Genomic DNA, 14,757 nt, shown 5'->3' on the forward strand with positions numbered 1-14,757 from the left:
AAGCTTCTAAATACAGTTCAGGCTGGGTCATCACGACAGATGCCGAGCTGGCACCAGGACGGGGCTTGAAGTGGGAACTCTGACAGTGCTTAAATGCCACGGCCCCTGGGCTCGAAGTCTTCTTGGGCCGGGACAGGGAGAGGCAGCGCCGAGCCTCCTGGGGAGGAGGGCAGGTGCGGCTCTGCCAAGGCGGTCCCGCTGCTTCGGCGGCACCGCCGCCCGCCCTCGGAAGGCGGCGGACGCCCGGCGACACTCATCGGCTATTTCAGACGTTGTCGGTTTCTGCGCTGCTGACACACTTGGAGGACACTGTCTCTTTAAAGGTCGTGCTGACCCTGCCAGGTAGGGAGCGCGGGGGGGGGGGGGAAACAGAGACATGCGATGGCCAAGGTGTTGGCTGAGGGACGAGTGGAATGAAGCCACCTGGTCAAGGTGACTCGAGGAGCCAGGAGCCGGTGGAGCTGGGAGCGACATGCTGGCTTTGGGATCCCCAAATCAGCCTTTACGCAGAAGGCGGCGTTAGGCAGTTCTCACCTCGCTCCACCCTCTTCTTGGCCATCACCAAAACCCACCTGGGGTCAGCGTCCTTTGGCAAGTCCTTCTCTTCTGGGGACGGCGTTAGAGGAGAACAAGGACACAGGAGAGACCTGGGAGGTGGGCTTTTCCCGGAGGGTCTCGGGACTTGGGACGTGATGGTGGGATTCTACATTTTACAAGCATCTCGAGCTGGGGTTGGTGAGTCGTGAACGTAAAGATGCTGCTGTGAATATGGTTAACCCAGGGTGTTTGTTTCACTCCCAATGCTTGCCTTGTGCCCCCGAAGTAGACCCCTTTCTATCATCGAAGCATCGGGTTTTAGGGTTTCTGAAGGTGGTGTGGGATGGTGGATGAGTTCAAGCTTGGGCGTAAGGCCCCGGTTCTTCTCCCTGATGCGTCTGGGGGGGCGGGGCGCATGAGCCATCCGCTTGGCTAAGTCTCGGCGGCCTCACTCGTCAGTGATGAGCCGGACTCTCAGGCCTCGCCCCTGCGGACGCGCCATCTAGGTCCTGGATCTTCTCCGTGTGCGTCTTCCTTGCCCTGGGCCGGAGGGCGGGGGCCCCGCGGCCTCCTAGGCCTCTCGCGGAGCAGGGCCCTCGGGCGGCCGCCTCCGCCAGCGCCGCGCTCTCCGCCTCTGTTCAAGGCTGGAGCTGCCTCCCTGGGTCCGTGTCTTTACTGAAGACCTAACACACGTCGCGCCTCAGTGGCCTGCCCTGTCCTCTCTGCCGCTTCCAAGGCGTGCGGCAGCCGTCGCAGGCCGGGGAGGCGTCGCTTAAGGACACCCGCACGGAAACGGGCGTTCTTCGCTGGCGTTTTTGCTATTTTTCTATGTTTTCCCTCCTTCTGCCTTTCCACTGTCTCTCCTAATACCATTCCATTTTCGCAGTTTTTGCCCCAGGCCATAAATTATTATTTTTTTCCACCATGTAATCTCTTCCCGTTCTACATTTAAAACTTTCTTGATTGCATTTGCTTTTCTCCATTTGAAAGAACGCAAACCTTTTCCCCCCTCAGATATGGATGAGGAAATGACTGGGGAAAAGATCTAACCCTTTGGTCACTTTCCGTCCCCAGTGCCGGAAGGAACTGACATTTAATATTCTCCTGCTGTGCGCCAGGGCCTTTACTGAGAGCCATCGGCATCTCTACCATTGTCTATGCGGGAATCGGCTCCGATGGGTTAAATCACTTATCCAAAGTCACAGAGCTGGGTCTGTGTGACTCTAAAGTGGACCGTGCTTGTTCCGTTCCTCGCGTCTGCTCTGAAACCCCACTTCCCTGCAGACAGACGGACAGCGGGCACGCGAGCCGCGGGGGTGGAGCGCGCTGGCCGCGACCGCTCCGCATGGAACGCACTGAATTCACTGAACTCATCCAATGCCCCGAAAGACTGCAGGTCGCTGTTCACACAAGTCACAGTCATGGGATGAAAAGCTAGTGCATTCTGATAATTCAGATTACGCGTGGCAGTGACCGTGCTGGGACTTCACTGGGAACGTGGTATTCATTTAATAAACCTCATCGTTAGGGATGCATTGCCGTCCTGAAGATCAGATGAATAGCATCCACGATTCTCCCCCTGGCTGCAGCCTATCCTCCCAGCTCTTCCCTGGCCTTACCCCTTCTTTGTGAAACACACGCCATTTTTCTTTTACTCATTCATTCACTCATTAACAACAGTAGCATTTAATGAGTGCATAATAGGTTCAAGACACTGTCCCAGGTGCTGATGGTATAAGAGGAATAACGCCGGCGGGGTCTGAATCACTTGCCGTTCTCCAAACCTGCCTGGTGGACTTAGCTGCCATAAAGCTCCCTTTTCCTAGAAGATCCTTCTCCTCCCCCCACCCCCATCTCACAGGCATCTCTTCATTAGGTCCAGAAAAGACCCCTGGGCTGGAAGTGGTTCTTCTCACCTCTAAATGCCCACAGCGTTTTGTAGATACTCCTCATGAATATTAGCATCCATGGGTTCTTTTTACTGTTGATGAAGTATTTACTTAAACACGTAGACGCGCACTTTGTAAACGATTCCTAAAAGTTTCACGGAGCGGACACTAACATTCTCCTTATTTTGCGAATGATACGACTAAGGCTCAGAGAGTTTAAGTGACTTGTTCTAGATCAGACGGCTGGCGAAAGAACAGGTGAGCTTTAGAACGTGGCCTTTCGAATTCCAGTCCCCAGCATGCTACGTGCCGTGCTGGATTTGACTATACTGCCTTCATTGGATCCTCTATTGACCTTCCTGTTTCCTAAGGGATTTCGTAAGCTCCACAGAGCATATCTTATTCAGTTTTGTGCCCCTCACAGTACCTAGTGCTTTGCCAGACCCAAGCTAGATATTAATAAGTATTTACTGAATACGTGAGTGATTGATTGAGTGGACGAATTCAATGACCGGAGAGGTCGTTACATAGTTGCCCGCCATGCGGCTTTTCTAGCCATTAAACACATGGTTCTCTAGGTCTGGTTTGGTAGGTGGGCGGCTTTTAAACTTAGCGTAGCTGGTGGCCTCCTGAGTATAATCTGAAGGGCATGACATATCCCTGGCTGTACTCAAATGTCTATCCTCGTTACATGTTTGAAATCGTCACCCCCCAAGGGCACTGTCTCCAGAAGTCAGTTAAATGACACTTGTTGCTTGGAATTTGGCTGCTCAGTTCCTACGCTTCAGGGTATGAGCATGAATTTGTTTGTTTATTGGTACTCGGCGAGAATATCCTAACAAGGTAAAAGGCAGGTTCTAGGGCCTTGGCGGGGAGGCTTCCTCTTCACTTCAGGGAAATGGACCACCGCGCAGACGTTAGACGGCGTGATGGCCGTGGGGTGGGGGACGGAGGCGGGAGGCGGGCAGTGGCTGTGGCTGCAAAGAGCGAACAGGCACTGGCTGGGGGATGAACTGATGTGTCACACAGAAAAAAAATGCCAAGAGCCTCGGGAGGGGCCTGCGTTGACAGCTGCTGGCCTAAAACTGACTGGCACTTCTTGAAGACCACCCAGTCAATTAGGATCGAGTTTTTGGAGGACTTCTGGTGCAAGAGGGACTTTACATTGAATACTCCCGTGTGGCTTGCGACCCAGATTTGATTATTCCATTTACGCATTTTCCGTGCTTTCATCGGGAATAGTTTCTGAACCAAGAGTTGGCGTCCAAAATTTTAATTTTGTGGGGAGGGTGAACTAAAATCATCGAAATTGGGACTATTCTAGTGAATACAGGACTTGTTTCTTCTTGGTCTTCCTGATGAACTTGATCATTGGCGTATGATCTTATATGTAATATGATACGTCACTGTTTACAGTGTGCTCTCACATGCATTATCGTCAGACGAATTCTCCTCAAGTGTAGATATCCACTTAAAATGGTCAAAAACTCTTGGGCCCTGAACTCTGACCTGGGGTAAGCCTGAATAAACCAAATTCTGTCCCAGCGAGACTACCTCAGCTGCCTTTTCTTGTCTTTCAATGGTGTCATTACGCATTTCTCAAACTCCAAACATCTTCCAAGTACTTTCTGTTATTTTGCTCATGGTCTAGGCTAAAGCAAAAGGGCGATTTGACATTGACAGTGATCTTCAGTGATCTGTCTGTCATATTTGGATGTTTTACCTGGCGGGGCTGGGGACAGGAAGTTAAGTACGACAAAAGAGGGCCTTGCACACTTGTGCACACTTATTAAACAGTGTTAGGTTGCTGAAGATACATAAAATATTCCTGAACATGATCGCCCTGCTGCTGAGAAAGACCAAGTCCCATGTGACCTTGGTTTGAACTTTCTCGTCTCCCCAAAGAACTGACAGCGTTTTAGTTTCCATAGAGCTGTTTCCGACAGAGAAGCCCGCACGTCAGTTCTGCATTTCCACGTTCAGAGAGGGAAGCCCCCAGCGCTGCCCGTTTGGCTCGGAAAATCAGCACCGCTCTACATGGCAAGAGCATCACCACTCGTGTCAGACTGACTCAAACCCGCTCTGACACCTCCCAGTTACATAATGTGAGAAAAGCCTCTTCATTTTGCCAAGCCCCATTTATAATGTGGTAGCAAGGATGCACGCTTCGTAGGGTTTTCTGTGAAGGCTGCATGGGATAATGGAGATGTACTGTCTGGCGTAGTCCCTGTTACTTCTCTTTCCCTTTTTCTTTTCACCTTCAAAGCGTGCTGGAGCCCTAGAACCTGAATCCTTAATGATATCGAGCCTTGGTTTGATCAAAAAGAGATGGATCTGAAAATGACCACTGCTACTTCTTTGCAAAACAACTCTTTAAAAGGCTTAGATCTCGGGGATGACTTTGGGTCCTCGCCTCTGGTCCTGTGCATCACTGACAGGGGGCTGGTTGTCAGGTGGAGATGTGTGCCCTTACTCTCCTTAACTGGTTTATTGGCATGGGAGTGGTGGGTTTCAGGTTACTTCCCCGTTTTTCCCAAATAGAAATTAGAGGCCACAGAGAGCTCGGAGACTTCATTCCATTACTAATCAACTAACAGGCTCATTTTGAGTGTTTGCTATCATCGTAATTTTAGTTTAATCCAACCTGGGTTATAGTTCATTCCCTTGAAGCTCTGGACTGGGTATCAAATTTGGGCTCAGCCCGTACTCGGGTCAGCGCCAAATGCTCTGCTTCTGCCGTATTTAGAATTACTCTGTGAAAACTTTCATCACCAGATTTCTCTTAGCTACCTGATAAAATGTGACATCCCAGAACTAATTTCCACTGCAGAGGTCCTCTGGAAATAGGAGTTCACTGGAGCCCGGTACGCAGAGCGCTGCCTGGGTGAGCTTCTGCTGTCTGCCCCGGTGTGAATGGGAGCTCTGGGATGGCTGTGGGCTGTTGGTTTAGGGACTTTGGGACTTAGGAAGCAGACCAAGGAGTGGTTGCCCTACAAATACTGGATAGGCACTACCACTCAGTGAAGTCATGTCCCAGTTGTAGTAGAACGAACAAACAAACAAACAAAAAGCATGATTATTTATCATCTAGGTTGGGCCTTTCTCCTTTGTTTCAGATTATTTTATTCCTTGGAGTAAAATATAACAGCTAAGGACCAGTCTTAGGGAAGTGGCACTGTGTATGTAATCTGAGGTCCTTCTCATCTCTTATATGAATATACAGTAGCCTTCTACCACCCATCTTCAGCACTGAAATCAGGCTATTATTATACATCATTCATTCCAGAGATGTGGCAAAGCATCAGACTTAGCTTAGGGAATACACAGTCTGGAAAGGAAGGCAAAAGTATCTTCACCTGCATTTCAAAGAAAACTTTGGTATAAAGAATATAAAGACCATGTGGCCAGGGATTTTTTCCCCCTTGATTATGAATCTCAAGAACCTAGCTGAGTGACCGGCACATAGTAAATGTTAAGTAAATAGTCATTTAGTTGCGTTGAACCTAACTTTCCACCTTTATCTTGTATCTCACCTTCCCTCGTCCCTTATGAATTTTAAGTTCTGGCCATATCAATGTGTTTGTAATTCCCTAAATATGAGTAAGCTTTACTCATATTATTCCCACGATCTTAAATTCTGTCCTCGTAATTTCTTGGCCTGCTCATATTGAACTCATGTTTCAAGTCCATTCTCAAACGTTACTTTGTGACATCTTCTTGATGCTCTCATCATTGACTTGCTTGACCTTCAAAGCTCCTTAATACTTTGTCCCCACATCTATCTGTCGGAGCACCTATCACAGTCAGTCTTTTATAACAGTTTGTGTGTCCTTTCTACCAAACCGTGAGTTTCAGAGCAAGAATCTGTTTTATCTGTCACAGGCCATTAACATATAACCCGATCTATACAAAGCAGAAATGTTTGGTGAAACGAAAGTGGAATTAAATGTCGTCTCATAGGCCTGCCCTCCTTAAGGGGGGTGAGCTGATGTAACCTGGGTTTGCGTGTTCATAAGGTATGAAATGGAGGTGATGATAACTCTTAGATTTGGTCTCTGAAATGATGCTGTGGATATAAAGTCTTAGCGGAGCTCCGGACACACAGTAAGGGCTCAATAGACGTTGACCATCTGTCTGGCTGGAATAGTTCTTACGAGCTTATATTCATCTCACTGTCCAAAGTAATTAACATAACTAGCATCAGAATCATTAGATTCAGTTTTATCACAAAGACATAAATGGAATATTTCGATCAGGAACACCTATTCCCCCAGCATCTCACGGGAGAGATAGATAAGGAAGCAGAGGCTCTGTGATGTGAGTGGCTTTCTAAGACCCCACTGGCGAGGAGCCTTGATTTCTCAAGACTATTAGTTTAAGTGGGGATGAAAGTCACCTGGAAGACTGTGAAATATGTTTTAATAGTGCCTAATTAATTTTGATATTAAATCAAAGTACCAACTCAGGCATTTTTAAATACATGTCAACCAAATCAACTTCTTGCGGTTGGTTTCTTGCTGCTGAACTTGGTGGTCTTTAAGCTGTACTGTGGATCTATCCATTAATCATTAGATTCAAAAGAGACTTGGTAGCATCCCTAGTTAAATGGGCATGTGCTGGGCTATAAAGATTAAGGAAAATGGGGACTGGAAGAGTTATGTGACTTGGCCAAGATGGAACATGCTGAGCCATTTCAGTTGTAAGGGTGGTCAAGATGGTGGAGAGGTGTCGCAGAACTGCTGACTGCTTGGGCCGGGGTTGACCCGAGTATGATCTTGGGGAGACCTGATCGTTGGATCTGTAGACTGAGGACTTACTTTCTAGGCCATGTTGTTTTCGGTTTTTCTTAGGCTCAATTTTCTCATCCAGAAAATGGACATAAAAAATATATGCCATGTCGACCTCATCGAATGGAAGGATATATTGGAAAATGTGTAGAATATAAATTAAGAAGCTATTTCATGATGGTTGCTATTTGCATGAATTGAGAACTGAATTCCCTCTAAGCTAACCGCAGCTTTCTGTGGGCACTTTGTGTCGTAGTACCCATTTTGTCACTATGGGATGGGTCAGAGAGAGTAAATGAGCGGCACTGTGAACTGATGGTTAGGCTTCATTTTTTAGGAATTTTTTGGACGGTAATAGACATGTCATGTGACCCTATGTTCTTCAGTGACTTTTAACTGGTTCAGTGCAGGTTCCCAAAGTTTTCTCCTTTGACTTCCTTAGTTATGCGTAATGTTATCATTTACGCTTCTGAATTACTCAAACTTCTTTTGTTAAAATACTATTCATGAGAGGCATCAGATAGCCAAGAAGTCTTTCCAGGTGATTCAAATGAGCTCCTAATGGTTATTTTTTGAAGGCAGGAAGTCACAAATTGCCAAGAATAAAAGAACTTGGAAACTCAGAGGTGTTCTCAGATCTTCAAGGGACTGATTATATTTCTGAACGGTGACCTGATTTGATTGAAACAACCAGCTATGCGTTTCTTACATTCACGACTTTGGTAACTTTATTACATACTGTGGTTAACAGCTGAAATAACTGATCCGATTAGCCTAAATATTTTATATAACTATGACTTAGAAATATATCTTACAAAGGATTAAACTTTAGTTTTACCTAGACTGTGGATCTTGACTCTGAGATTACTATTTTTAAAGTATTATAGGGTAGCTTATTCACAGGTACCCCTAACTACTCAAGAAGTTTTCTTTAAAAAACTATATGAAATATGATATTAGTTCTATTTCCAAATTAGAAACAATCGAGAACGGAAAAGTACATGGTGCCCACGTTAGTGCGAACATGGGCTGGCGTCTGCGTTCTGTATATAAGTCACATGGCCTCTTTCTGAGGCAGTGAGAACCTAGGAGCACAGGGTATTTCCGAGGAAACAAGTACCTGTGTCCAAGAAGCCTCTTCAGGGGTGGATGCTGCCTCTGCCTCCACCGGCTGGTCCCTTTCTTTTTAACGGCCAGGGGTCCCCAGGACTGTTCCAGCTCATCGACCTCCCTCTCTTCTGATTTCTGTGTGACATACAAGACAGTATGTGATGGTGTGGGAAGCTGTGTGGCAGTATCTGTCTTTGTTTCTGATTATTTGTGTCAATGTTCCCCGTTTCTGTTCATACTGGAAATGCCTGTAAGAGGAGCCACATCGTGTACTTTGGTATTTGCCAGAACCTAGCACAGTACTGGGCACATAGTAAGCACTCAATAAACACATAATTAATCAGCACTAACTGGGAAACTTCTCAAGGTCTGGGATTCTGTTTCAAATTACCTACATGGTACCTCATATAAGGCCATGTGCTGATAGGTGCTTATAGATTGATTTGATTGAAACTATAAACAGAATATCCATTCGATTCTTTAACTCCTGTGATAATGTCAATTTGGGCCCCGAGTCTTTTTCTTGATATAACTTGTCTTGCCCAAAGAGCTTTAAACATGATGGTTGTAAATGAGGTTGCCTAGCTTATCACGGAAAGCTGCATTAGAGAAGATTCTTACATTCTTCAAGTCATTGGAGGTGGAAGAGATTATAGAAGTTTTCAGTTCAGCCTTTCTGATGGCATGAGGGGGAAACAGGTCCAAAGTGATTCACCGATCCATTTAATGCTACATTCCGAGTACTCATTTTATTCTGGATGACACAGTGAGTTACGAGTCGAGTGTCTTATTTTCCAACTTTCCAACCATAGTCCCCGTTCCAATCCCAACCTCCATTTGGCTGCCATGAGATATTTGTCACTTACTACAGTGATATCTTTCCCTCTCCTCCCCTTTCCTAAATGCACATTGGGGAAATCAGATGTCCAAAATTTCTGCTGGGCCTTACTTAGGGTGTCTATTTCCAACTTTTTCATAATTACAGCACTCTGGGGCAAGGAGATATTTTAACATTTTGTTCCCAAAGATGGGACAAGGTTATTTTAAAAAAAAAATCTTGCTGAGAAAGTTTTGAAAAATTCACAATATTCTTGATAAGTGAAGAGCTCTTGGCATATGACAGATACAAACTGGGATTTGGGAATCCGTGTCTCAGAGGATCGCAGTTACTGTGCTTGGCTGAGCGTGTGCTGAGGTAATGGCTCTGCTACTGGAAGGTATGCAGAATCAGGCTAGGGAGGACATTTGTCACTCAACGGCGGCTCTCATCTTAGATAAGTAGCTCCACTTTTCCGTGTTTGAAGGATACCAAAATTAGTAGCTCCTGTTTAGCCCGAGGTATAAAATTATATGCTTAGACGTGTAAAACCTAGTTATAAAACTTCTTTATTTTTTTTTTTTTGGTAAAGATGGTGACTTGACTAGTGATTGTGGATAAACTGAAAGTTGTGGGGAGAGACTTCCCTGTTATTTAGGAGCTTGGTTCAGTTCTGCAGTCCCCTGAATGTCTTTGGAAGTAAAGGGTGAGGAACTGGGGAGGATGGAGAGAAATGGCACTTTGTTCCCTGTGGGCTTTGGCAAAGGTGTGGGAGACTCTTGCCGGAAATGCTGCCTGGGTTTGAGAGAGGAACGCATCAGGGCTGGAAGGAAAGAAACTAAAGGTATCATGGGATGGGCTGTTCACAGGCTAGAAATCTGCTGTCAGTTAGTAAGCATGGGGGCAGGATGGTCCAGCGCTGCCCCACCCTTCTTCCGTCTTCCGGTGTCAAGGACTGATGCCCAAGAGGCTCTGACCCTTGACAGCACTGACAGCCAGATGTCAGAGTAAGATACCGCTGTTTCCAACCTTCAGTTATGTATTATTTACTTATGGGGAAGCAATCCGATGTTAAGGGCGAGTTAGAGAAATAAGATTCTTACGCTCAGCTCGCAGTATCATTTGACCTGAGAAAACTGTCCTAGCTAACCTGAGTTTTTAGAAATCTTGGGAGACAACAATTCTTGGCCCCCGGCCCGTAAAAGTAAGGAATTTAAGAAATTACAGAAAATTCTCTGGTAAACCTGAGTCTAGCCTTCTCCGTCAGCCTCCACGCCCCCATCCCATCGCGAGCTTGGAGGACATGGGAGGAAAGGCCTATCCGGCCCAGCAGGCCAGCTTGCTCTCAGTCCCGCCTTCCTGTTTGGATCACCCCGCCCCTCTGCCCGTACTTCAGAAACCAGTCAAGGTGTCTCTCTTCTGAACTCATTTATTCCCTTTGTTTCGACCGCCTTCTTGGGTAACTTTTTCCATATGCTTACACCCTTGCCTCACGATGGTTTCTTTTCTTTTCTTTTTTTTTTATCCAAAATGTGGTCTGCTTGAACTCTTAGGAAGAGCCGTTTACTCAGACATATGACAAAGTGCCTCTAAAGATCCCAAACAACTTTTCATTACCTTTTGATATATACACGGAGGGAAAATTGCTGTGTTTAAAAATAACCGATCGATGGCCAGTGATGCTGAGTGGGCCGCGATTCAAGAACATGTTGTGAGCACTGGATCTTCCCCAAGTGAAATAGTCTAATCTAGATTTGGAGCTCGAGTCTGTAATTATTAGTATTATTTTTTTTTAAAAAAATGTGGCCTTTATTTATTTTGTTGCCCTGGTTAGGCTTCACTCCCTTCAACACGGTGACATTAGTCCTCTTGATATTGCCTGTTGCTGACCAATTTTCTTCAGCTGTTGCTAAAACTTACGAAAATGCCAGATGTCATGTTGGAAACACGAAACCTGAAAGAAGGTCGTAAATCACAAAAACAAACCATAAAAAAAAAAAAAAGTAGCCCGAGTGCCGTGCTCTGGAGCTTCCCGGCTTTAAGGCTCCTTTTGTTTGCCTCTCCCCCCGACTCTCCCCCTCCCTCCCCCCCATCCGTCCCCGCCTCCCATCTCCTGGGGTCAGGAGCTTTGGCTGGAGCTCAGCAGGTTCTCACCTGAGGCTCTATGGCTTGTTTTGCAGATTCCGAGCCGAGCACTGGTTCAGACTCGGAGGTGCTCCCCGAGAGGACTTCCTGCTCCTTTGACGCTCACGGCGACCTGGGCCCCGGAGCTGCGGGCGCCGTGCCTGCTGCCATGTCTTCCATGGAGGAGATTCAGGTGGAGCTGCAGTGTGCTGACCTCTGGAAGAGGTTCCATGACATCGGGACTGAGATGATCATCACCAAAGCGGGCAGGTAAGGGCGAGGTCCTTTGAATGGCCACGTTCAAAGAGCAGGAGCCGCTACATTTCCTCTGTTCACTCGTCTGTGGTCGGTAGCCGTGGTGAAGCCAAAGCCACCTGCGCTCACTCTCCTGCATCTGGACGTGTTGGCAAAGTGATCTTGTTGTGTTAACTGGGATTTTACCATTTTCCTCCAAGGGCCATTCAAACCTAAGTCACCTCTATCTTTGCAAACATTTTTCACCCACAAGTGTATTTCGGCTGATACTGGAGATCCATGGCATGTAACAGCTAAATCGTTTTCCAGAGCCAGTAATACATCACCATCCTGTGTTTTCAAGAGAAAAAATTTGCTCCCACAACAATAGCTTGCATCTTCTAAGGCATTTAAGGCAGACAGACATTCGTGTAAGAATTTTGTTTTTGGTAATAATTGGGCTTGGTGTATCTTCTGAGCCTTACTTGTTGATCCACTATATTTTATAGTGGGCTTGAAATTATTAAAAAACTTGTATGGAGACCTCGTGGAAACTCTTGCAAAACTATTTATGTTGGATGATAAAAGTTTAAAAAAGGCAGTTTCTCTTTAAATACACACTTTCAATTAAGTTACTCTTTTATTGGTATCTTTCAATTTTCCATAGTTATGTATCTGTTTTGTGCTTGCTACTCAATATCTACTTCATAAGAATCCTATAAAGTAGGATATAATAATCCCATATATGGATGAGGATGCAAAGGTCAAAAGGGACTAATGAACTTGACTGGGGCCACATAGTCAGTAAAAGGCAGCTCTAGAATTCTACACAGATCCGTTTGATTCTAAAACAACATAACAGCCTCAACTATTTATAACTCTGCCCTGTTAAGAAATGGCTGTGGTTTTTGCCCCTTGGATTAAGAATGAAAAATGATTTAAATAAAAATAAATCAGGGCTAAGCTTCTTAAGTGTGTAGGGATGGTTCACTGAAATTAAAACAGTTACACTGTTTTCCTGTTTTCGAAGCTGATCTATGTAGTCTCTCATCATGGAGACTAGAAAGACTCACGTCACTGATCAGAAGACATCTTCATAAACGTGGACATTTAAAGTAAAAGGATATTTTAATGGGGTCCAGTTCACTTGAATGCGCATAGAGGAACCTCCCAGTACAGTAAGACAGCACAAAAGCGATAAAAGGAACCCGAAACCTAGGGCATGTTCTTCCTCTCCTAGAACCCTCTTCTCTCCCCAAGTTTTAGTAGAGAATAAAACCACCGAAAGGCTTCTTAGGAGGAGCAGCTCTGAGGGAACATAACTTTCAACGCCATCTCTTTTTCATTGCTCGGGTTCCCATCTACTCCTGTTCTACATTTTGAGATGTGACATCGTGAAAGGAAACAGTAATTCAAGAAAAAAGTTTTCGTCAAGGGGCTTGGTTCGAAGAGAGGGGGAAATGTTACTTGTTTTGTCTGTAAGGTCTTTCAGTTTTATTTTGGGTTTTTACTTATCACTACTGGGTCTGCGTGGTCCATCATTTTTGTTCTTGATATCAATCACACCTCGTTTCCTGTGCTTCAGTGAATTCAGTCCCCTTGAGCACCTCATTGCCAACTCCGCTGTGACCTCATTTTATGATTTCTTCTGCAGTGTTTTCTTTGCCATATCTCTACCTTTGCAAATTTACTTTGATGCCTGAAGATATTCATAAATTCCCAGCACATACCTACAGTCTGTTCTTTAGTCATATCCTTTTATTTAGGTGTAGAGACTACATTGCTTCTGTATCGGATTGCCTCACAAGTTGCTGTTACTACACGTAATGCTGCAGAAGCAATTCTGGAACAACTCCGAAACACACGCACAAAAGCCTTTCCCATCCGTGAATTTCCTTCGCCCCCTCCCCATTCTCTCAGCTGATTTCTACATTTCACTTCTTTTTCCCTCCTGTGCACTATCCTTTTACATTTTATTTCCAATTTCCATTTGTTAGTTGCATTAGTTATATATGACTCCCTGGTTCTTTTTCCTGATCAGAAGCGCTTAGTCACTATCTACTTCTTCTCAGCCCCACAAACTGCAGTCCTGTTGGTTTAGGATGACTGTAGTCTACAGAGGCCTCCATCTTTGAACGTTACCAACCTAATCTGTATAATCAGCACCATGGACAGAGGCGGCTGTGGGGATTAATGGGTTTGGAAGACAAAACAATTGGCCTACATTTAGCCATCAAATTAAAACCAAACACATCTCATTGTGTGAATGTGAAAGATTAATTTTCCTCTAGGGTATTATGACTTCACTTGATATTCTGTGCTAAAATACTGACAAACAGGAAAAGCAACTTTTGGTAAGTTTTAAGGTAAAGAGAAGTTAAATATAGTCATAGGATTTCAAAGCAAGAGGGCACCTTAGAGATCATCTAATCTCTTTCCTTTGTTCTGTAGGTGATGAGGTTAACGGACTTATTCAAAGGCACACAGATCAATCATTTTAGATCTTGAGTACTGGGAAGAGGCAGGTAGCTTCTCTACTCAAGGTCATGTAAGTGCCTTAGACAAAACAGGTATTACATTTAAAAACATCCAACCCCTTTTCTTGAAGTCTTAAAGTAAAGAAATTCAGCTCTTTCAATGAAAAGTAGCCTCTATAGAAGCCTGAGAGGAACCACATTTTCTCATCACAGATAGCAAGTGAGAGGACTTTCTCTCCATCCCTGGCAAGATACTCTCCCACCATACACAGGGCAATTATAACTCATTGTTACGAAGAAGGAAATTACTGATCTATGTTTAAATGTATAAACCAAAGTTTCCATTAAAAAAAAAACAGTGTGGATTAAAGTGCCTAACCTGTAGCGATTTAGTCATTAGGAGCAGCAGTCCATTACCAAATTTCATCAGCCCACCATAAGACTAAAACATAAGGCTTTCTAATTAAACTTGAGACGGTAGAGGGATAAAACCTAAACAGATATGCCAACAGAAGCTTCTGAAAAGTTATAAAGTGGGAAAGAAGGAACTGTTATTTCTCTAAGCATTAGCCTTCATCCCTATTACAAGGTCTGTAGTCCCTCTTACATGTTCCCTCGAACATGATTATGATGTCATTGACCTACTACCAGAGGACATTTGCTTTTCAAGCTGCTTTTGGCAAGCGGTGGAATGTGTGACTAGCACAGACAGCCGCTCATGTAAACAACCAGAGCGCATTGACAAGATGGTTGTCTGGGGTCATGGTATGGTCTATGGCCGT

The 14,757-nt window shown here is 45.1% G+C and overlaps 1 protein-coding gene across 1 annotated transcript in view; it reads left to right on the top strand.

Annotated features, from left to right (window-relative positions):
• The window catches only part of TBX15 (T-box transcription factor 15), an 89,388-nt gene that overhangs the window by 34,599 nt on the left and 40,032 nt on the right, over nucleotides 1-14,757 (top strand). Inside the window, exon 2 of the mRNA XM_016160900.2 lies at nucleotides 11,321-11,534. Coding sequence (XP_016016386.1) covers nucleotides 11,321-11,534 — 214 coding nt within the window. The remainder of the gene's footprint in view (nucleotides 1-11,320; nucleotides 11,535-14,757) is intronic.

Source organism: Rousettus aegyptiacus, unplaced genomic scaffold (genome assembly GCF_014176215.1).
Source record: "Rousettus aegyptiacus isolate mRouAeg1 unplaced genomic scaffold, mRouAeg1.p scaffold_m13_p_17, whole genome shotgun sequence".
Taxonomy (NCBI): domain Eukaryota; kingdom Metazoa; phylum Chordata; class Mammalia; order Chiroptera; family Pteropodidae; genus Rousettus; species Rousettus aegyptiacus.